Source organism: Pagrus pagrus, assembly GCF_965226575.1.
Source record: "Pagrus pagrus genome assembly, chromosome: 15".
NCBI lineage: Eukaryota > Metazoa > Chordata > Actinopteri > Spariformes > Sparidae > Pagrus > Pagrus pagrus.
In genome coordinates this window covers 12570530-12594937 of record NC_140199.1, presented here as the reverse complement: position 1 = coordinate 12594937, position 24408 = coordinate 12570530, and the positions used below count along the sequence as shown (strand labels likewise).

The 24408-nt window shown below is 40.1% G+C and overlaps 1 protein-coding gene across 4 annotated transcripts in view; it reads right to left on the bottom strand.

Moving 5' to 3' along the window:
* The window catches only part of LOC311270440 (uncharacterized protein), a 171334-nt gene that overhangs the window by 43295 nt on the left and 103631 nt on the right, over positions 1–24408 (bottom strand). For 3 of the 4 annotated variants that reach the window (XM_084375297.1, XM_084375299.1, XM_084375298.1), the window contains one exon: positions 21640–21706. In XM_084375297.1, the coding sequence (XP_084231423.1) occupies positions 21640–21706 (67 nt within the window). Of the gene's footprint in view, positions 1–21636; positions 21707–24408 lie in introns of those variants that run through there. The other variant, XR_014624258.1, reaches the window with a different exon arrangement.

Here is a 24408-nt window from a genome sequence, read left to right as displayed (position 1 = left end):
CACAGTCAGTGTCAAGCCACAATATTCTGAATGCTGGTTTAGAGGATTTTTCACCTTGACAAGTATAAAATCTGCCAGAAGTACTAAGTCACTTTCTGGCACACAAAAATGGTAAATAATTAAGATTCTGAATATAACCACGAAGTGCTAGATACCGGCAGTTTCAGTGCAAAACTATCATTATCAACTTAACACCTTTGAGCCCTTCTTTGTAGGCAACACAGCACCTTACACAGTGACGACATCCCACCATCGGCCTGGTGTATCAGGGCCCTGGAATGTTACCGCTAATTATAGCTGTCGCATAAATGCAGTCAAGTAAAAAGACACCATTTTATACTGAAATGATGTGAAGTTCAAGTATATTATAAAGTGGAAATACTTTAGTAAAGTACCTCAGTCCGGTTCTGCTTTTTCTGTAATGTTGGGTCTCTGTAAATAAATTGATCAAGGTGTATGGTCTAGAGCTGCTCCATTTGGGAAGTGTCATGAGATGACTTTTGTCATGAATTGGTGCTATACAAATAAAGATTGATTGACTGATGATTGATTGACGTTCCATCATCGCAAGTACAATTTAAGAAGTAAGACTAGAATATAATTTATAAAAAGGCAGTCTTCTTCTTCTATCCTGCCATTGTTAATGCATCGTTACACATCTTGGCACGTTATCGACCCCTGTAGATCGGTGGAATAGTGTGAAAATATTTGCAGGAACTTGCATCACCCGTTTTCCTCACGCATGTTCATGATAACATACAAAACAGTGCTACTATTGGTCAAAACTCCACTGGGGACCTTTAAGCGTTTGATTTTGATTTGACAATTTTAATTTTTTTATTTCAGTTTCGAGACTTGATTAAACTAATGACAGTTGGGTTTGCCTTTTCATCCTGACCAATATGACCTCTAGTGAATATTTGTTTCTTTATAAGCTGATGTCTCCGCATGTACTGTACATATGTTAACTCATATACAGTAGATGAGGCTTGTCAGAAAGTGGGTGTACTGTTCCTTTAAACGAGACATCATAAAATGTATTTTTCATCCATCTCAGCCACTGTATCCATGTTTTCCTTCTCTCCTCAGCTTTACCCTGCTGTACACACACATACAATCAAACACATTTGCTGTCCTTCTACCTTGATCCCTCTACATTTCCATCCATCCCTCCCCCTCTCTCTCCCCCACCCCTCCCATCTATCCTTCTCTCCAGTGGTGCTGGATTCACAGGTAGTGAAGCAGCAGGCGGTATGATGGTGGATAATTACCTAGTGTTTGGAGCTCCCCAGGAGTCTGGGCCTTCCAGGGTGTGGGGGTGGTGGTGGTGGTGGTGTTCTTGGTGACTGGGGGGGTTTTAGAGGGGACAGCGACAAGCCTGGCTGTATTTATAATGCACTCTGCTAACACTACCCTGAAACACTTAGCCAGTGAAAAGTGTGGGCCCAAATAAATGGGCTTTTGTTGCCACCTGAGAAGGAAATGTAAGAAGATGCACTTTTCATCCACCTTTCTACCCCTCATTTTTCAAGCTGCTGAGTACCAACCATACCCTCCCCTTTTCCCTGCTGCTTCTCCCCTCATTTACCTGGAAATTCTTGCTCAGACAGTTTTTGCACACGACAATTTTACACAAGAAAACACAGTGTAGAGACGGTGATGACTGAGATTAAGTTTGTTTGTTTGTATGAGTGCGACTGAGGCTTTGCTTTGTGCGTACCATGGGAAATATGATCCATAGCTGTCAAGAAAAGCAGATGAGGTGATAAACAAATATGTCTGTAAATGCGCACACACAGACACACACACACACACATATAGACCGCCTTTGAAAACCCAGCAACCAGATTACAGTCAAACAGCTCCCCCCAAAAAAGGCTTGCTTGCTGGTAACCAGCCAAATTAATGACGGAGGCCTCTACAAAAGTCTCCATTGAAGAACCAGTGGAACCACACTCCTCCTGACCCAGCTGAAGTGGAGTAGAGTGGGCCAACAGGAGCATCCGGTTGCCCAGTTGTCCAGGCTCCATTAGCCTAGAAGAGCCATCAGTGGGGGATTAGGCAGCAGCCCCTTTCAATCCTCATCCAGCGCTCCCCCACCTCCTCCTCCTCCTCCTCACCCCCATCCTATCCCTCGCCAGCTCTCTGAGCCCTAGCAAGGCTCTCCTGGCTGGGGCTGCGAGCTCGGCCAGAGCCCTTGTGTCTCTGGAGCCTCTGCCGCTCTCTGCTTTAGCCTCAGCTGCTGGAGATGTTGTCCCTAATTAACAAGGGATTAAGTCATCATCTCGGCTTGTAATACAGCCTGGATGGGAATTCCAATATGGATGCTGGGGGAAAAACAGAGCGAGAGGAGGAGGTGGAGGGCGAGGGGGATTGGACTGGGTAGAAAGAGAGAAAGAGAGAGAAACTAGTGGCGTTTAGCAGCTCAGTAAATTACTCTTGACCCGTAGGACTGAGGAGAGTCTATCGGCACGGCAAGCCGGCTGCCAATTACAACAGCTCAGGCCTGCCAAAAGTTTTATTGGGTGGAGGGCGGGGGCAAGTTGGAAGGTGATTGGTGTGCATATGTGTGTGCGAGTGTGTATGTAATGTGTGTGTCTGTGGATGGGGGGGGGGCTCATTTTTAATGGCCTTTCACCATATTACTTTCTGTCAGGATTGGAAGTGTTTGCATTTGGAGGGATATTGACATAATTATGATGGGAATTTGGTGGGGGTTGAAAATGAAAATAGAACTTTTTTTTTTTTTTTTTTTTTTTCTGCCACAGTGCACCAGAAGCCACAGTGTTCATTACATTGTTGGAAATATTCTATTCCTCTGTCTGCTGACGCGTTTGTGTCTGATTCTCCTTTTTACTTTATTATTACTGCTATTAGTACTTTGTAGCTACTGTATTACAAGTGTCATTATTACGAACAATTTCATTACTTTTATCTTGCATCTGGTTCTCCAATGCCAGCCAACAATAAATGAATTGTTGTAAAATAACTCATTTACTCAAGGACTGTACTTCCATTTAATTTTAAGGTGCTTGTACTTTAATTTTAGTATTGCCACTTACACCACTGCATAAATGTATGCTTTAATATGACATAATGTTATAGCTAACTTGATTTTAGAGCTTACACTGCAATCACACAGTGAACTTCCACTCTTCAACTGTGATTTCCATACTGAGTTCCACTTTTACTTTGTTTTACTTTCACTCGGTATTACATTGATGCCAATTCCCATAATATAAAGAATGTTAAAATATTGTGGTTTTGAGCAAGGGAAGACACGTTAAGTTGTGACAATCAAAGTTAAAAAAACAAAAAAAAAAGAGTTGGACCGATCTAACTTGTGTGTTGTAATATGATGGAAACGATTAGAGCATCAAATAATGATTATTTTCTCTATTGATTAACCAGATGATTATTTCCTCAATAATTCATATTTTTTTGTATGAAATAGAATCAAAAAAGCCACTCAGAGAACCTGACAGCTGCTGTGCAAGGTGCTGACCTGCTCGTCGGGTGTAAAAGACGGCCTCCTCTCCCAAACAACCTGCTCTCTTTGATGAGTACCTGTCTGTAAATTGACTGTTTAATTAATAGATTAAGTGCTTCAGCTCTAGATATGATGTAAACATTTCACTGATCAATACTACATCTTCTGTGTAGGAAGACTATACAGATCGTATCTATACAATACAGGTATTGATAATTGTATGTATAGTGAAGTCTTGCTGTTTGTTTATCTATGCTTTTTTCCATGCATAACATTTTTAAATGTTGGGATGTCACAATCCCGTTTTTTTGCTTGCCAAGGTTGCAGCTGGGATTTACTGTCTGCAGAGGGTGGACCTGAAGGCAGCACTAACACAGCATGGAAAACACCCAGATTATATGTGCCTGAGGCCAGAGTAGCATTCCTGAGTTCTAGCTTTTGGGTTTATCTTTTGTTTAATTGCCAAGACAACACCAGTGTAATCCACATCCACCCCAAAATGACTGAAAGTGAAATGGTACAAACTTGCCTCAAACTTGTAACAAGAGGGAGTCCGCATACACACACACACACTCCAGAAGACAAATGTATTTATTTAAATAAGGAATTAAGATGAGGTGTGGCGATATGGAGTCAGTTGTGTAAAGCACATATGGATGAATTAAAGTGTTACACCAGTGAGTTGATTGGTACTTAAGTAAAGATATTGTCTTGAAATATTACAAATGTACAAATAGTATCTGTTGTTGTTAAATGTACTTCAGTATCAAAAGAACTAAAAAAACTAAATCATACATGTATTTACATGTAGGTATGTGCTGTATGGGTTGACCAATTATCTGCCTGGCAGAGTATCAGATCTGAAAACAGTGGTTTTTATATATATATATGTATCGATATCGATTGCGCATTTTATAACATCATTTTATAAAGTGCTACTTTGGCTCTGGGGACCAAAATGCAAATGTGCTGCACCACTGGATGCAAATGTTGTATTTCCCCTTCACTCACGCAGGATGGAAGTAAATGGGAGGTGAATATTTGCCACTGTTAATTTCTTCTGTGTGACTCTGCCATTTGTGCCTTTTGCCACTCCCACCTCTCAGGTGCAACCAGGTTCTCTGACGCCCAACCCGGATCCTGCAAGAAGGAAACAGCAGAGCAGCACAGGAAGCAGATGGGACAGATGAGCTGTCAAATGTAAATCACACACAACACCTTTTCCTGCATACGTCATCTATACGTTTATCTGTTTTTGTTTTTCTAGTCAATATTCTCTTAACTTTTCTTGACTTCATTTGCCTTTTGAAAAACTGTATACATCTTTTCTTTTCTGTTCAATTTTGAATTGAACTCATGACGGATAGTTTTACATTTAAACATTTTCATATTGCTTTGTTAAAATGGCTCCTACTCTAGGCAGTTTGCGACACTTAATCTTGGTACTGTACCTGAAATGTTCTTTAAAACTTTTTATAGAATCTATTGTGATTTTAATATTACCGCTAATTTGCGCCACATATTTCAAAAGTGCTGTATTTTAATTAAACTCATGTTTACAGATACAAATATTAGTGTCAGTTTTGGGTCTTATCTCAGCCTCCTCTCAGGGAGCTCCCTGAGAAGCTCTCTCAGGTTCACATGAGGCTAAAAGGCCGCCAGCATCCAAATCAATTCCAGCATTTCCTGATAAGAAACGCAAAGACAGTAGATCTGAGATGATGTGATTCGTGGTCCGTTTTGCGGCTCTCCTTACGTTAGCGCTGCCCTCACAGCTGGGAAGGGGGTGGGGGTGGGCTGGTCCATCCTGCCACTGTGTCTGCCAGCTGATGTAAACTGATGCAACCTTCATTCAAGACAAAGCAACCAAAAGAAAAAAAAGAAACGTGTGTGGGATCAGTGTCCACTATGAATAGCAATACACGCGGAGAGTTTGGTGGCGAGTTGCACCGGGGTTTCATAAACCAGACCTAATAATTGATGACTCTGTTGGATAACGATCAAGCGTGCGTGTTTGTGAGTGTGTCTGCGAGCAAAGGAGAGGGGGGAGAGAGACACTGAGTGACAGAGAGGGGGAGAGTAGCGCGTGTTTGTGTGTGAGAGATAAACACAGCGAAAGTGGAAGAGACAGTGTGAGTAAGTGTGTGTGTGTGTTTGTCCGCGAGAAGTTTGAGAGAGCAACAGAAACAGAGTCAGAGAAATGGTGGGACTAGTCGGCTACAGATGCGTCCACACAGATGTGTGCACTCACACAAACACATTGACACTTCTGTTTAGTTAAATCTTAAATATAGCTGTTTCCCCTCGCTTCCAGTTTATGTTAAGCACTTTTTCAAAACAATGAGAACTAGCGTGATTTGCAGTGAAACCGCTGGCTGATCTGAGTGACAGCCTAAAATTACTGTAAGGCAGTTACATTTAACCACCGTTATCTATAATACTTTACAAAAACCTTTATGAAAAAACGGTCAATTAATATAGTTAAAAAATATATAATTATATTAATTTACAAACCATTTATTAAGCAATTGTGTATTGTATAATCGCACCTGATGTTTATAATACTTTGTAAATGGTTAATAAATACTGTGTAGTTCATCTTTAAACATTATCTGGATGGCCATTATAAAGTTGCAACACAATTGCTTAAGGGAGCATTCATTGTTTTCGGTGAAACAACTATTAACTAATGTTTCATTAACTATAAATTCACCATTTATTAATGATGGTTATTATAAAGTGTTACCCCTAGTTCTTAACACACTGAGATAAGATTGATTCCAAAATGCTCTCTTATCAGAAATTAAACAAATTGTTCTTTTTCCACCAATATTTAACTAAAATCAAGATCTTTCCTCAACCTTACACCTGGTCTCCAGTGTGAAAATCCAGAGTTTTCTATGCTCACCTCAATGTTTCCTCCAGAATGTGTTTGGCAAAACATTAGGAACATATAAAGATATTTTATGGAAAAAGAGTTGACAAATTCATACATGATCATGTATTTAATCTTCACCATGTAAGGCCTATCACCAACTCGAATGCATTTATGTATGTGTGTGTCTCTGCACATGAGTGTGTGTGTGTGAAGCCATTGTTTTCTGCTCAGTGAAGCAGTGCTGGATTGATGTGTTCCCAATGAAGTACAATGACAATTAAACAGTAACTGACCTGCTATTTCCCTCCATTACCTCCCAGCTCTTCACGCTGTATGTGTGCGTGTGTATCTGTATATATGTGTGTGTGTGTGTGTGGCTGTGTATTTGTGTGTGTATGTGTGTGTGTGTGTGTGTGTGTGTGTGTGTGTGTGTGTCCTGTACAGATGTTGACAGCAAGGGAAACAAAGAGAGTCAGCATTTTCAGAAACGTACACAGACATAGATATATGATGCAAAAATATACAAACACTCCTGACAAAAAGAGGCTCATTTGCATGATGCACACACACACGCAGGCTTGCTGGGCTGATCAGTTACATGGTATAGACTGTGTGCCTATGGCAGATTTATTTCCTGTAAACATATATTCAAAACAGCATCTTATCATCCCATCCGATCTGCATTTGCTGCATCTTTATTCCATTTCCTTCCACCCTCCATTTTTGTTTCTTCTCTCTTTTGATTGTTGTCTTCTTCCCCTCTCTCTTGCTCTTCCTGTTTCTCTATCTTCTTCCCTCTTTTCTTTCCCCTTCTCGCCGCCTCCCAATACACACATGAGGATACAAACATCGCCATTTTTTTTTTTTTTTTCCTCCTGCACAAGTCCCACCACATAGCCATTTGCATAACAATCTCCACTTGTTTTTCTGCTCAGATGGAATTCACAGCATGGTGCCTGCATGACTGAGACAGGGGTCATTGCTATGTATATCAGAGAGAGAGAGAGAGAGATGGGAACTGAGTATGTAAGAGAGAGAGAGAGCGTTTATGGCAGTGAGGGGGAGAGGGAGAGGGAGGGAGGTGGCAGTGGCAAAAATACACATCCAGACGCACAAACACTTCCCTAAAGAGACTCACTGAAATACATGCACTGACTGATGGAGAACAGTGGAAATACACACTAGAAATAGAGACAGGATGCAGATGAAAGTGTCTGACTGCATACCATCTTTTTAATGTAAAGCGACATTAGAGACAAGGAAGGAAGAATAATTGAAGAAATCAGCCACAACACATCTTTTGTTATCCGCAAGTCAGACGTCGTGTTCAACAGAAGGTTATGAATAGAAGAGAAAAAACTTTGCTTTGTCTTTTTTATTCACCCCTCACTGTAATTTAATTTCCTGTTTTGTCGTTGCCTTTACCTCGGATATAAAATGTACATGTGTGCCAGTGTAACCTGAGTTTATAGTCACGCTAACTGAAGTAAAAAGGCAAACAGCTAACTTGCTTCTGAATGAAATGTTCCCCAAAATACCTAGAAGAAGAAAAGTAATTTAAATAGGAACAAAACTTTGAAAAGATTGTTTATAATAGTCAGCAGTCATCAATCATTGTGTGTGTCCTCTGAACTCAGTGCCCTTTCAGTCTGAACCATAGTAGGATGAGAGATAAGGCCAAATTAATGAAATGTAGCCAAACAGGGAATCAGTGAAAACTGCCCACAGGGTCCAAAAGGAGGCCCTAATCATTACAAGCCGCTCAATCTGGCAATACTGAATAGGGGAGCTGCTGTGGGTGGAACGTAGCTTTGACAGGTACTTCTGGGAGCCAATGGAGAGTCATCGGACATCTACAAAAAAACCTGAGATTTTAATCTGGAGATACCTGCAGAGATCTGGAAAGAGCGTCTATGGATCACAGAATAATAACATTTTAAATTATAGATACATATAACTACAACTTTACTTACTATCATCAATCTACTAAAAGTGAAACATTTAGCAGATTATCACAACCCATATTTATGTTTATTGTTAGACCTTTGACCTGCAAAGTAGTATAGAGTGCAAGAAAGTCCGCATTGGGAGGAGGGCTTTGACAGATGGTTGGGTTAAACAAGCACAGTACTTTTAGAAGATCGCCGTTCATGTCCAATGTGTAACCAAAAGTTAAGTGTGAGTTATTCTAACTTACTATTGTCGTAAAGTGACATGTCATAGATAACATAGCTGAAGTAACATGCTTAAAAAGATAGTTCGGGGCGGTTGATGTGGGGTTGTATCAGGGTACATACAGTATCTCTAGTCAGTCGATTACCTGCAGTAGATGACCATCAGCTGTCGGTACGCCTGTTGCTGGTACGCTGCAACAGTCATGTTGTTTTGATAACTGACAATCAACCCATTCAGTCCTTTAGCTACGACGATGTGTTGTGGAAATCACCAGATTCTCCGTATGTTACATTACCACTCTACACTACCATTATAAAAGCCAGCCTCTTGTTGGTTGGAGTTATTTTCCCCTAATTAATCTGCACTTTCATTATTTTCATTAGTTTGTTTCTCCTGCTTTCGGAAATTTGACACATTTAGAATAAAAATGAGAAACAGAATCAGTTTAAGGGCTCTTTGTTTGTATGTGTGTTCACCTCAGAACTGCATACAGTATGGATGTGTCTTTTGTGTTGACAGTGATGAGTGCTTATGTTCGTGTGTACTCATACATGGGGTCGTAACTGTGCGTGTGTGTGGAATCATTTTGATGTAAACGGGTCCCTGCTGCAGCGCTGAGTGTGATGGCCGGAGTCCCTTTCTCTAATGAGACAATGAGGGGGGCTGAAAACATGCCCAGCGCACACGAGTGCAGACACACATGCACGTTTAGACCCATGCGCGCATGCACATAGCAGTTATGAATGCAGATAAAGGTGTGAACACATGCACAATAGTGGCAATCTAAACAGCAGCACAAAGAAACTGACAGGGTGACAAAGTAGAAAGAATGACAGCAGGGTGGAAAAAACAAACACGACAGGCGTGGGCGATCAAGGCGAGTTGGAGTCATTTTTTATCCTTTATTTAATCAGGTACTTTCACCGAGATTCTTTCTTTTCAGAAAGACCCCAGAATCAAAAGCTGACCCAAGATTGACAAAGAAAATTCACAGAAGCAGTTCAGTGACACATTCTAAGCAATTTACAGTACACTACAGTGAAGAAAGCGTGAGACGTGTATTTATTTTAAAACATGATAGCGAGTTTAAAATTGCTTTGAATCTTGTTCTATTGGTGAAAGGTTTACAGAGTTAGGCGGGAAACCCTAGCTGCAGGTCGGAGAGGCATCTGACTCCTGCCAAGTGCTAATCACTGGCCATTGGCTGTCATGCAACGCACGCTTCAAACACACTGTATGACCATTACTGGGCCTTCAAACATCAGTCAACTTCAGCTTTAAATGCTGGTTACTGCTTGCTGTTGCTGCCAGTTGAAATATTTCACACAAGCTAAGTAATTTACTAACTAAAGCAGTAAATAATTAGGGAACAAGATCATTGATTTGTCATTATACAGCACAGGGTTGCAGAACAGATGTGTTTGTAGTTCCTTCATGCTACAGAAACATAGAGCATATATATTTATTTACATGGACATGTATTGATCCAGGAAATAAGTCTGTACCGTATTTGTTAAATTTACATGATTTCATGATTGGGTAAATGTAAACTGCAGCAACAGGATGTTGATGATCATATGGTAGAATTGGTATCTTCACATGAAAAGTTCTGCATCAATTAAACCTTGTCCATTAACTTTAACTGCGCTTTAACACCAGTTCGACAGCTTGATCCAGGATGTTGTGGTGGAGACAGGTCTTTGTTAAGATGTGGGCACAACAGTCTCTGATTTCCTGTTGCTTCGCCGGCTGAGTCCTATTTTGTCCATTTCCCCGTGACCGGGCGTTAACCAGGAGCAGCCTTAAACCCAAGCTGGATATACCGAATCTCTTCTTCTTCCTCTTGGGGCAGTCCGGCTGGTCAGGTTGGATGGTTGAAAGAAGCTGTGGGCAGTGATTGTCTCAAAGCCTGCTGCTCTATGCTGATGAATGTTTTTTTGTAATTTGTATGTAAATAGTAGTAATATGTATACATAGTTAATATGTGTTTCAGCAATAAAGACAAAAAGCTAACAGATTACACACAAAAATAAAGCAACATGTGCCACCATTGCCATTTGATAGGGCTTCATAAGGTGCCATTTCCCAAAATTAAACTGTATATGCCATTAAACTTATGTTAAATTGTATATTCATCTTAAGCCTTACTTTACCGGTCAGCTATTTCAAAATGTATTTCAAAACCTTGTGGGAGGAACTGTGTAAGGCAAGAATTACAGTTTTCGGGTCATACAGAAAAGAATATAGGTACAAGGCCAAGTGCACACCTGAATTCAATCAAGCTGTTGAAAGCCGTTGCTGGTCATTTCTTAACTGTGCTCTGTCATATTCTTATTCATTTTCTCTGTTTTCACTTTTGAAAGACATGAAGAAGCATACATTGTGATCCTCTCTTACTTCCTCACTCTGTCTAGGCACTGTTGTCTCAAAAAAAAAAAAAATCTCGGTCACATAAAGGCTATTGTTATAGGAGGGAAAAAGGGTAGAGACTGGATTCTGCTGTTCATGTATGATTTGTACTGAGTATAGAGTAGTGGTATAATCGTGGAAGTATTAGTATGGATGAGTTGGCAAACACGCCCAGTAGTAAGCAGGCATTTACACACACACGGCTGCACAGACATTTTATTTGCACACAGCAGATTAGTATGGACGAGCCGGCAAATGTGTGCATTCTTGGATGCACAAACAAGGTGTGTGTTCTTCCTTGTAGACAATTTAGACTATTATAAATCAGTGTTTTAAAATTGACTTCACTGTTACGTCTGACAGGAGAAACATCTTTTATCAACACGATACAAAATGTGACAAACTCTCTGCAACATCAGTTTGTATCCACACTGGATTGGTTAAGTCATTTGCCAGATAATCACTTGACAACAATAAGTCAACCATTTGCTGGTTTTAGCTTTTAATAAATGGAAATTGTTAACATTCTCTGTTAATCTATTACATACAATACATTGTTTAAGCACAATATGTATATTTAGGTTTAAGGTCCACATATTAGCTGTTTTAACAGCATCTTTTGGTTTCATTAGTGGATAGCATGAACACTAAGTGTGCTATTAACACAATTTCCACAACGAGGTTGCAAAGCCTGTCTTCTGATAAAGACAGTGAGACGCAAAAGCCAGTAAGTGCAGTTAAGTTTTTGTCAGACAACTATTTCTGAGTACAAGACTGGACTGTTACACTCAAGAATTTGAGGATTTAGACTGTGATATGGACGAAACAAGTACTCTGAAGATCTTGAGTTCTGGGAAAATGTGAAATAGTTTTTACCGTTTTTTAAATTAGCTGTATAGTCTATTCCTCAATGTTTTTTTTTAAAGTTGTTTTAGCGATAAACATAGCCAGTGTTGGAAAGGGAAAAGGTACTGTAATTGGGTACAACACCCCTGTTTTCCAGTATCTTTAGATGACTTAGTTGGTTTTTATACGGTTAAGGCTGTAAGATGTAGAGAATTTCTTTTAAACCTGTACAGGTCAATGTAAGTCCATGACTTCTTTTCTGTTTCTTTGAACAAAAAGTGGAACATATGTATGTGCGTGTGTTGATTTTTATTTTTTTACATACAGTATATTTTGTAAGAATAAGCAAGAGTATTAATATATTTGCAAATGGGTTTTTCTTATTGTGTGTGTGTGTGTGTGTGTGTGTGTGTGTGTGTGTGTGTGCTTATGTGCATTGTGTGTTTAAACATGTTCGTATACTGTATACTCTCTGACGGCATATACGTGCATTGTGTGTTTAAACATGTTCGTATACTGTATACTCTCTGACTGCATATCAAACACACCTGATTGTGTACACTGTGTGTGGGGCATGATCGTGTGTGCATTCGATGTTTGGTCGGCAGTGGTTCAGCGCCAATCTAGCCTTTAACATTGAAGTTGGAGAGGTTGCTATGGTAATAATAACAGTAGGCAGTGTATTGAAGCATCTGTATGTCCTGAGTATGTTATTGTCACATCCTATTCTATTGACCTTGGAGGTTATCTTTAGAATTTAGGAAAAACACACACAGAATCCCCAACCCTCAGAAACAGGCTGGTTGCACTACATTCATACTCATATCCAGTGTTGATAAGAACCAGCACAAAATGCACAAATTAAAACTTTTGAATTAAAAGTGAAATATGTAAAGATTGGAGTCCTGTTGGAGGACATTTCAAAATGAATGGGGGGCAGCATATTACCACAGAAACCGCTAGCTGCTGCTAACTACACTCTTTGCTGTAGCTATCTTTCATCAGAGCTGCTAGCTGCCGTTAGCTAATTTTCTCAGGGAGCCATGCAGTTTTCACCACAGTCCAGGGAACCAGGCCCAGCAGCCGCTCAACAAGGCCGGAACCTGAACTGAACACAGCTTCCAAGACCGACATATGCCAGTGTGATGGTAATAGAGGTGACTGTGTTGTTCTCTATCAAATGGAAATGACTTGTATGATCCAATAAGAGTTCACGTTAAACCTTGCAGGCACTTGAAAGGTAGATATAAGTTAAAGGTAGATATAAATATGCCTTATTGCCAGAGTGTTAACTGTTTACTGCTTAATGCACTACAGGTTTTATCAGCTATCTCAGGTGGAAGTTGGTGGACTTAAAAGAAACCTAGCCTGATGGATTTTGGACTTTTTGTTGTTTTTTTTCTGCTGTACAGACCTCGTGCATCCCCAACACCAAGGTACGTACCGAACCGTGACTTCTGTGTACCAATACACCCCTAATGTACAGAATATGGAGTAAGACATTATATACACTGTACTGTGAGAATACATAATGGAAGGAAACATCCTTCCTTTGAAACACAGTTTGCCTTCTTTGCTAGTGTCCAAAGCCTGAGCTACACATAAAGTTATGATCGTAATTCAATCAGACTGGCTGCTGCCCACGTCGCATTAAATTGTTAGCTTACATTTCTCATAAATGGATGTAATTTATTTTGGGGAGATGTCCGAAAATTGCTAATAAGAAATGTTGGGGGATCCTGTGTTTGAACAACAGGATTAGTGTAACACGCTGTGAGTGAAATATATTAGCCTGTATTGAGGCACTATCGTTCATAAAGGACGACACTTCATTTAAAATCAGCCTTATTCTTTCTGACGAGTAGTAGGACTACAGTGTCACATACTGTATATATCTGTGTGGTTGCCCTTGGACTTTAAATGTGGACTTGGACTTTGGAATTTAATGTACTGTTGAGAAATTGCTTGAAAATCCTCCAGTACAGTATAAAACCACACAGGAGAAGAGGTCAGGAGGTTTAGAGAGACAGACCAAAGGCCTGCCAATCACCTTCAGCCCATTGCTGCTGAGAATGTGCTGTAAATATTACAGTATTACAGTTACAAGGTTATGATCTGAAAAAAGAGGAGGTGTAAACATGTGACTGTCATTAAAGGAATAGTTCAATATTTGGGGGAATTCAGTTATTTACACACTTGCTCTCTCGCGGGTCGTGTTCAGCGTTGCAAGATGGGAAATATAAAGCTATCATACCAGCGTCTTAAAATTGTTGTATTTTGGGGGAAACGATCAGACTCCAGTCATATCGTTTCCTCTTGCAGTATGATTAATTAATACACTGATGCCTTAGCAATATTTCATTAAAATATGCATGTGGTCCAAACAGATTTGCCCTCACAATTTGACTAACCAGTTACTACTTCTTACTTCTCCCGGTGTAAACATCACTAAACCTAATTAACACAGACTGAAAAGAATTTAACGAACCATAGTTGTATCCTTCCTTTAATCATTTTAACTCCAGAACTGTTCTGCTTTCTGTTCAGCCTTTAGCCAGTGTATGGCTCTTTTACTTTTGAATGATAACACATAAGCCATGGACACGCAGCAGTCAGTTTGTGAGATAAAGAGGCACTAAGCTAAGACTACATGCACTGTTTTATACATTGTTTCATCTCAGTGTCATCTGGGGCCCACTGAATAACCAAACCATAACCATCATGGTGGGTGGTAGCAGTAAGAGAAACTATAGATCTGTATTAACTAGAGTGGTAGCCAAGCCTCCTGTGTGTTTTAATTCCTCTAACAGAGCTGTTTGCCTCGGTGCAGGGTGGGAAGGAAAAGGCCTTTTAATGGAGATACACTCAGAGCTGATTGCAGGTCATTACACTACCACAGGGAGAGACCAGAGGAAGGAGCTTAATGGTCGAGGGAGAAGAGCGCTCGTAAACCATCGCACACACACACACACACACACATTGTGAAGATGACACTCCCCAGTGAAGACACTGTATCAATGGGCGCTTACACACACTCTCCCGCCCAGAACTCACTTCTGAGCACAAGCAGAGGCTGTGCACACACGACACACACACATCTCACACAGAAGCACACACTCCACACTCCTCCACACGTTTTTTTTTTTTTCTCCTGATTATTCTATCACGGTAGAGTTTGTTTAAGACCCCATTAGAATCAAAAGGGCGACAATCTTCTTAATCAAGCTTAATTTATTAAAACATCAGCCGGTGCTATTAACATTAACAGGATGAGGCAGGAAGGCAGACAGCGGGAGGCTGTGCAAGAGGAAGAGAGACAAAGAAATGAAAAAAAGAATATGACCAGAAAACGAAGCAAGAAAGAGGAAGTAAAATCAAAGAGTAAACGTGTCTCTACTGTATTCTAGCTTTTTTTTTATTTATTTTTTTATTTATTTTCCATGTTGGAGCTAATGTTTTACTGCTGCTGCATTTCCCAGATATCACAGATGTTAATCAAATATAACTATCACACAGGCAAGCAGTTTTGTAACCAGGGCCTGAGGTAATTTCTTGTTTTTTGGGGTTTTTTTTCCCCTTTTTTTTGGTTTGAGCAACCCAGGGGACTTTAACATCTACATTTACTACTTTACTACCTCACTACTGGACTTGTCAAATGTTGCATTTGTTCCAAATGATAATATCAGCTTAATAATTTAAGTGAACTGGGAAATCTGGAAAATGTCCATGAAATATCGTAATATCAGTATTTGGAATATCTCCCTTTTGTTTTAGTCACAGCATGCACTCGAGCTGGCATGGCCTCCACGTTTGTGTAAAACCTGCTGAATCATGTTATCCCAGCATGATTTGATGTCACAGAATGCTCGGCATCCCCAGTCTTCAAGTGCCCCCATACAAATCCAATGGGGTTGAGGTCAGGTTACTGTAGGGCAAAGTCCATGACAGTCAGGACTCCTTGGTCTTTCTTTGCTCTTCATGTAGTTCTTGCAAAGCTTTGAGGTGTGCAAAAACTTGTGGCGTTCATTGCAACTCGAGTGCATGCTGTCATTAAAGCAAAAGATGGGCATACCAGATACAAAGACATTCTGAAATCCATGTAAATTTTTCAGAGGCTCAACTTTTCACTCAAATTGTGAAGCTTTCATTTCACATCTACTGAAATAATTACATTCCTAAACAATGCAATATAGAAATATTTTGACAAGTAGTCCCAGACTTTTTGACCCCACTGTATAAAAAGCCTACACATACCCAGCACATTTAAATTTGACAACTTTTTGCTGCGCAAATTAGATTATTATTAAGATTAGCTGCAAACAGTTACTGTACAAAAAAGATAGTGAAATGTGGAAGGTTATAGGCATGACATTTAATCACACATTTGGCAAGGACATGTTGTTTGTAAGAATCATTCAGTCTCATTTTGGGCCATATTACAAAATGATAACCCTTCCTCAAGCTTCAAGGTTTAATTTCTTGTACTTACAATGCAGTATTGCACAATGAAATGCAATTGCAGCCCCCTCCACTCTACAAACACAGAAAGACATTGCTATAGTGGGAATGAGGGTAGTTCAAGAGGTAGTGGTACGGTAATGTGCAAAGCCAACATAACAGAAATGACAAATATAGAATTGGACAATAGGCTGCAATAAGCCTTAATTAAGTATTCATTAAAAGGACCACCATTAGAATGCCCTTGGCACCCGTTAGTCTTCCTGGGGTCAAAAAGCCAATATGCATTTTGCATTTACAATAAACATCATACCATTGTGTTACATTGTATCTATCACATGTGACTCTAAAAAAAATAAAAATGTGTAGGATTAATAAAAAAATCATAAAATGAATTTCAAACATTCATTCTAACAGACATTCATCAATCACATCCAAATTTGACATGGTATATAGACTTAAACTCTTGATAATGTTGACCTTTTACAGGAAAGAGATTGCAGTCAATTATGAGATACACAATTTTGGACCAATGCTTTCTTGGCAGGATGACACACACAAGGAAACTTGAGCCAACTTGATTTATCATAGTCAAAACTTTGCCAAAAGTTGCCCCACTATACACAGAATGATGTGTCCTAGCAGAGCAGAGGAGGCTTTGAAAAAGCATTTTAATCGATATTGAATTAACACTCATGCCTACCACCAACCTTTTCTTCTGTGAACACAAAACAGTGTGTGTTTATGAAAAGATTTAACCAAAAATATGCACATGTACAACATTTAGATCTTTTCATTTAGACAAAAAGATGGTCACCAATCAAGCACCATGCTCCAATCTCCTTGACATAGAGAACTGCTCATATTTTTTAGTTTGAAATCATTTTCACCACTCTCTCACAGGAAACAGAGTTGTTAGATCACCAGGAAAGAAAACTAGTAAACCAATTTCTCTACAAGGCTCTCGTTGTACACTCAACCAGCCACCTTAAACGCTCTTCCCACTAAGTACTAATGCTCCTTATGTGTATTGACGTACACTGTTGACAAGTCAATTCAATTTAGCTTAGGAAAATGGTTAGCGTTTTTATTAGGTTAATTAGCCGGCCCCCTGCGGGATGAGCGAGATAAGAGATGAATTCACAGCTCTCCTGTAACGGCCAACAGGCTAAAGTCATCATAGACGGAGTATCATACACTGACACATCATACAGACGCAGCCCAACACAGTGCCAATTCTCCACCAATTTTAGATTTTACAACCACTGATGATGTCTTCATGGTTATCTGAAGTCATGAAGTTTGAAATCAATAGGTGTTGCAATGATAGTCAACAAAAGACGCTGTGCGCTCGAGATGGCTCTCAGGCATGGCTGTTCCATTGGGAGCAACATTCCATTGCTGTGTGAGAATGGATGAGCATAGAAATGACTTTGGTACTTTGGTTAGGAGGTGCTGTATCGCTCCAGATGAGCAGGTCTGCACCTTGCATCTCTGCATCTCTGCACCCAGCTAGGGGTGATCAGTCCTTGACTTGTGTCCAAGTAGCACGCTACACCATCTATTACCCCTCTTGATCCACAGCCACCTTGATGCTTTTTCCGCTGCATCGATGATGTTTATGGTGGCTCTTCTCTCCACATTAATATGGAGTACACAGTAAACATTACCTGCTTGACATCAGCATATTAGCTCAAAGCATCACTGTTTCAAAGTGCTGTCTCAGATAGTCCCTAGCATGGCTGTAGAGTCTTGTTAATCCATCTCTTCTGCATACCCCAAATTAATGGAAGTGAAGGAAAAAGTTGGAGAGAGCAGACATCTCATCTATGTGTATATTTTATTTCTACCTGTTTGGATCCATCAGCAACATGTGAGACGCATATACATAACAATAAAGTACTTTTGATCCAGTCACAGGCTTCCAGTGGAACAAAAACACCAAAAACTCTCCAACTGTCAGACCCATGCACACTTGAACATGACACAAGCACAATGCATATGCAGACATCAACACTGAAAAAAAAGAATGACATCGCTCCTCTTATTAGTGTACAGCCACAAATGAAAACCTTGCAGCTGACATGCACAATGTACACACACAAACATAACCCCTGTTGAGTGCACACAGACACAGCCACACACAGAGCGGTGCACGGTGGGGACTGTGGACAGGCGGTGCAGGGCTCCCTTGCCGAAAGCCTTATTGATTGGGATAAAGGTCTTTTGATGAGGCAGATTGCTCATCAGGCTGGAACGACATGCTTCTAAGATGTGACGCCTTTTCAGACCAGCCCAGGGGCTCATCGACCAAAGCATGGCCATCCTATCTGTGTATGTGTGTGTGCATTTATGTGTGTTTGTCTGTCTGTCTTTAGTGATCACACTTAAGACGAGGCGGCATTGATTGGAGTTAGGCCCATCTGGGTCACACCGGCCCCACCCTGACATGTCCTCTGTTGGGGGGAGGACGTGACTGGTGCTGGGCCACAGCCACGACACACATCATACAAATGTCAAAATGCAATTAACGCCTGCTAAAAAGATATTTTATTTGGGGGTGAGGTGCAAAATGTGTATGTTTCCCCATTACTACTGAGTTTTTTAGTAGTAATGGTTAATAAGGGATAGGTGTAATTACTGGATCATGTGTCTACGGCCAATCCCAAAACAGCCCTTTCCCCCTACCACTTAGCCCTAACCCTCTGATTTGGGAAATGTCCAGTCTGCGTCTGTTTACACAAACACCATTGATGACAACTGATGCTGTATGAGGGTCATGAAGGGCTGTCCAATTTCATAGGGTGAACGTTTTTTTATTTATCTATTTATTTATTTGTATTGCAAGACAACACATTGACAAAGCATTGCAACACTGACAACAAAGACAAGTAGGACTAATGAATATAGTGGATATATAGTAAAAACTGTACGCAGGTGATTTAACAAAATTCAGTGTGTGTGTGTGTGTGTGGCTGTCCTCAGCCGTGCCATGGTCTCAAAAACACTGGCAGAGCTCTTTTTAATGTTCCTTTTCACCTATTTGATAATGTTTTTACGATTTAGCCGTGCCTAAATTCATTCTCAGCTGGCATATTACTTTACAACTGTAGGTGACGTTTAGTTTTATGTGATGATATTTCATATGGATATTAAAAGTGTTCAGCCTAACATGCTCTTTTTCAGACCTTCAGTTGCTTTCATGGCCACCACATAAGCAGCTGTCAGTTCAGTTTCGCTCATGAAAAACCATGTTTTTTCAAACTTCAAACTTACTGTGCTTCTACAGACCTCAAAGAAGACCGCGTAATCTATGAAAATAGAGAAAATAGAATAAATACGCTTATGATTGTAGGACATTGGGAGAACATTATGATTAAATATGATAAAATATAGTTAAAGCAACATTTTTGTCAATACCTCTTTTATTACCAGATGCTGGATGATCGCATGTGTTTTTAATGCTAATGGTCCCATAGAAATTAAACCAGGCACATGTTTTTCTGTGTAACCTACTCATCTTTACACAAATACAACAAATCAGATTATATATTGTTTATTTGTATAGAGACATCTCTATTTTCAAAATCCTTTTGCAGCGGTAAAATGAAAGAAGTTATATTTTCTGCTATTCTGCTAATAACAATGTACTTTAGAGCCTCGTGAATTTGTATTGTGTAGTATTATACATTATTATTCTGTAAAATAATTATTACTTATGAAAGTAATAAAATCATTAAAATAATTGATTTCAGTTATGTTGAACGTGTGAATTGTGAGAGAGGATAAACCCACAGAGAACAGTCACCTCACTGCAGTTTCGCACAGGTCAACAGACCTTGTTTTAGTTTTATGGCCCTTGACTTCTCTGTTTCCAACCACTCTTGTAACCTTGTTTCCAGTCCCATCAGACAGCTCTAAAACCCTGCTGTACACTACCAGCTCGGCTCTGAACAGCAGACAAACAGTCAGAGACTAGCTGATGGACATAGTGGAGCTAAAGAGATAGATGTTTTTCTCTTGAGACCAAATAGAGAGCAAAAAAGGTGAGTGAACATTGGACTTTGATTTGTCAGCACATTACTGTAGCCATATTAACTGTATAAGTCATGATACTGTATGCCAAATGTTTGTGAGACGGTTAGCTTATTGGAGAGTTTTGGACAACAAATTATGTAAAATTGTTGCAATAATGTATTTTATCACTGCTAAAAGAGGAAAAAACCAACGCAACACTCTGCTCACTTAAGGAACATCTTAACATATACATAATGGGACTATACAACTATAAAGCTGACACATGTGCTATTACGCACATGAGAACTGATGTGTAAGAGACATATCAATCAAACATTTGGGGGTGTAAACTGATCATTTTAGAGTCTTGAGTTTCTTGACTTCTAGTATTTCATCCAAATAGCAAATACAACTCTGCGGAAGTTTTCTGGAGCCAGACACGAAAATGCATCCATATAATTCAACTTCTGATTGTCATTACTCAAGCGTCTCTACATCCTGCTGACATTTTAGTCAAGGTTTCTTACAGCCTGTGCACATCCCTTATTCCTTTTGTCAGGCGATAAGGTAAAAACAGTACGAGACTATCAGCTCCCCCACTTGGACAAATCAGATATGAGGATGTTCTTTTTCTGACTTTTGGGGGTGGTGGGGTCATAAGTTGTCCAAGGGAACGCAATGATGGAAGGAGTGGACTCTATCCATCAGTTCCCTATTTTAGCATTGCTGAGATACGGGCGCTTAATAATTGATTAGAATTGATTTTAACCCAGCCCTGACCTGAGCCAGGATGGACAGGCAGTGCCGTCCAAGCATGAATGTGTGTGTGTCTGTGTGTGTGTGATGGTGTGTGTGTGTGTTTACGAGCATTTGTGCCTGCGTGTTTTGTGTTTCCACATGCGTGTGAGCGGTGCATTTACAGTAAACCCCAGCAAGAAGATGCAGCGCGTGTCGTGGCAGGAGAAAAGAGGGCAGTGCGCTCATCTTTAAAAGCTCCAGACGTGTTCCCAGGATTAAATATTTAGGCAGACGAAGCCTTGACCTCCATGTGCTTGCAGAGACTCCTGGTTCCCATTGATTTCTGACAAGACAACTGGGACGCCATTACAACAAAATGCACTATAGCGAGCTGCACATACCCTCTGACACTCTCGCCAGCTTAACGCACCCCCTCCTACCAAACCTTCATTGGCCACCGTGCGTGTGTTTGAGTGTGTGTGTATCCAACTCAAGGTCTTCTTTCGACATACAGGCTTTCACCAGGACTGTTGACCAGTGAAACTAAGTGCCGGTAAGCTATCTAGCCTTTTTCCAAACACACACACGCACACACACACCATTATATGTGTGAGCTCCAATCACATACCCGACTAGAGGGAGATCAGAGACGGGCAGCGGCGGCGCTTGGAGGGAGTACATCAGTATTCTTCCACCTGAGACAGAGACAAAGACAGATTAAGAGCCAGTTACTGAAAGGGATCAAGTTTATATTGTGTTTAATCCCTTGCATTTAACTAGGCTTTAACACATAAGGTATTCAAATAAAAGTGACAGTATCATGAAATATAGGCTCCTAAGTGCTGAAGTGATTACACCTTCTGTTTAACACTTTTCTGCAGCGCTCTGTAACTCTGTCGCTCGGCTGTTTTTTTTCTTTTTTATTGCTTGACAAAAGGTAATCAGAAAAGTTTGGGTGGCGCTGAAAATGTTTCCATTCTTGCTTTTAGTAAAAAAAATCACATTACAATCTGTATAGTGAATATGAAAAAAACATGATAAATACTAAAATGTCAGGCCATTGCTTCAGCGCTTTTTAGATGAACACTCTTAAACCTACTGTTCCACCTAATTCTACTGTGGCTTTGCCAGACACAGGCACTTCAGTGAATAATAATTTCCTCTCAGCGGGGTATCCCTGTTGAAAGGTTGCAAATTACTGTAAATGCATTATTGCTTGTTTCTTGCAAACTCATGCATGTGTACAATGAACAAACAAGGTCCGTCTTAGAGAGCCGGCGGTCCCTAATCTACTGAGTCAGTTTCATTATATATTTAACGGTAACCTTTGTTTTCTTTTCCAAATAATTTTGGCTAACCAGGGAGTTTGTTTAAAACCTGTTTAATCATCTGACCAGTTGTGTTTCTTGGCCGCCTGACAAGTTTTATAGCATTGTTGTTGCGCTGCCAGATCTCAGCAATTACACTGGTGGCTTCTGTGTTATCATAACTGAACCATTGGAGAGGGGTATGAAAATAAAACCCAAGTTGTAATTAACTTTAATAACACTGCAGTAAGTAAAACTAGTTAGCTTGATTGTCAATTGTTGTAGCAGATGACCTGTTAATGCATTATCTTCAGTCCAGAAAAAGCTAATGCTCCACTATGTTCAACAGCTCACTAACACTGTTTGTTTACAGATTTTTAGAGCTGTGTTTTGTTTGCTGAAAAAAGCTACCTGCTGGGACTGGAAACAAGTACCACTTTCCCACCAAAATTAGCGGGTTAACCTGCTAAAAATCGCCTAAGAGTGGCTAATTGTCAAGTTTTTGTTTTTTTCTTAAAGTTAGGTTACGTAAGTACATTAATGCGCGTAGGTGATGTAACCTACGTAAATTACGTAACGTACTTACATGACGTGAGCTACATTACGCAATTTTTTTATGCACGTTTGACTAAACCTTACCAAGTAGTTTTTGTGCCCACACCTAACCAAACCGTGACTGTTGCACAAAGTTATGGACAGTTCGAAAGTCATATGTCATGATATGTGAACTGTTTGTCAGCAAGCTTTATTTTGAAAGTCTAACCGAACATTGCATATTACATATTTTTGCAAACTTGACTGGATTGCCACACTCATACAAAACTGACACTAAAGGGGTCGGTAGAGCGTCATAATTGGAAGTTTAAGGCCACTGACCAAGCTGCCGCATTCGACAAGTTAGGATGTGGGAAGAGAGAATTGGTTAATACATAGGACAAAGTGCAAAAAATATTATGTGAATATGTTACAACAGAATCATACCAAATTGAATATTGATTTTCTGAAGCTTTTTTTCCGAAGAAGTGTTAGCTGTGTGTGTGCCACTGTACCTACACTGACTACACAAGAGAAACGACAGGCAAACCATTCTGAGCTTTCTCAACTACAGCGTCCATTAGTTTGTGTTCAGTGTGTGTGTCTGTGCCTGTGCATACCACATTTAGGCCATAATCTGTGCCCTGTACAAAAGGTTAATCACAGCGTGGATTGGAGAGACAGTTGATGCACCAGAGAACAGTGTGTTCTGTCTGTCTGTCTGACAATGACAGTGACACAAATAACAACAAGAGCATTTTAATCCCACCTCACCACACTTCCTGCCCTGCCCTGAGACTTAACCCGGTTGGGTCATTCCATGCACATTATTAAATAGTTGAGCCCTTTTTAAATTTTGGTGCTGTGGTGCAGTGCAGTGCAGTGATGCCGTCTGCCTGTCAGCATCACTGACTACCTTTTAATTCTTTGTGGCCTGCTGACCTTTTTTTAATGGCTCGATGGGGCCAAAATTCCCTAAATGCACAAGAATTGTATATCCACTCATGAAAGACACAATATCTTCAGAGAATCAACAATTTAAAGTTTGGATACTCCATGCATCAGCTGTTCGGTATGGTAAACTAGTAAATAGGGGGAGTTTCCTGCTTTAGTATCACTGAGAAAGCTACTGAATCCCTCGCGCGTCCTTCTTGACCTGCTTGTGGAGGCATGGGAGGTCAAGAAGAAGTTTGTTCCAGCACTTCTAAAACATCCTGCAGATGTAATGAGATAAGGAAAGTCAAACATAAATACCTAAGTTCTAACTATTGATTATGTTCAATAAATGTTACCTAAAGTCATAATCCAGGATTTTTGTGGTAATTGCTTAATGTAGAGAATTAATGTCTGCTGCATTTGACACAGTATACCACCAGATCCTCCTCTCTACACTTAAAGGATTAGGTGTCTCAGACTGTTTTTACACCAAAATAAGTGTGTATACATGAGCCAGAGACGCCCACAAAAGCCAGATGTTAGCAGGTCTTGGTGTATTTTTTGCTCAGTGTGAAATGGGTATCAGGCTCTAGTTCTATCAACAAGTTGCTCCTATCAGG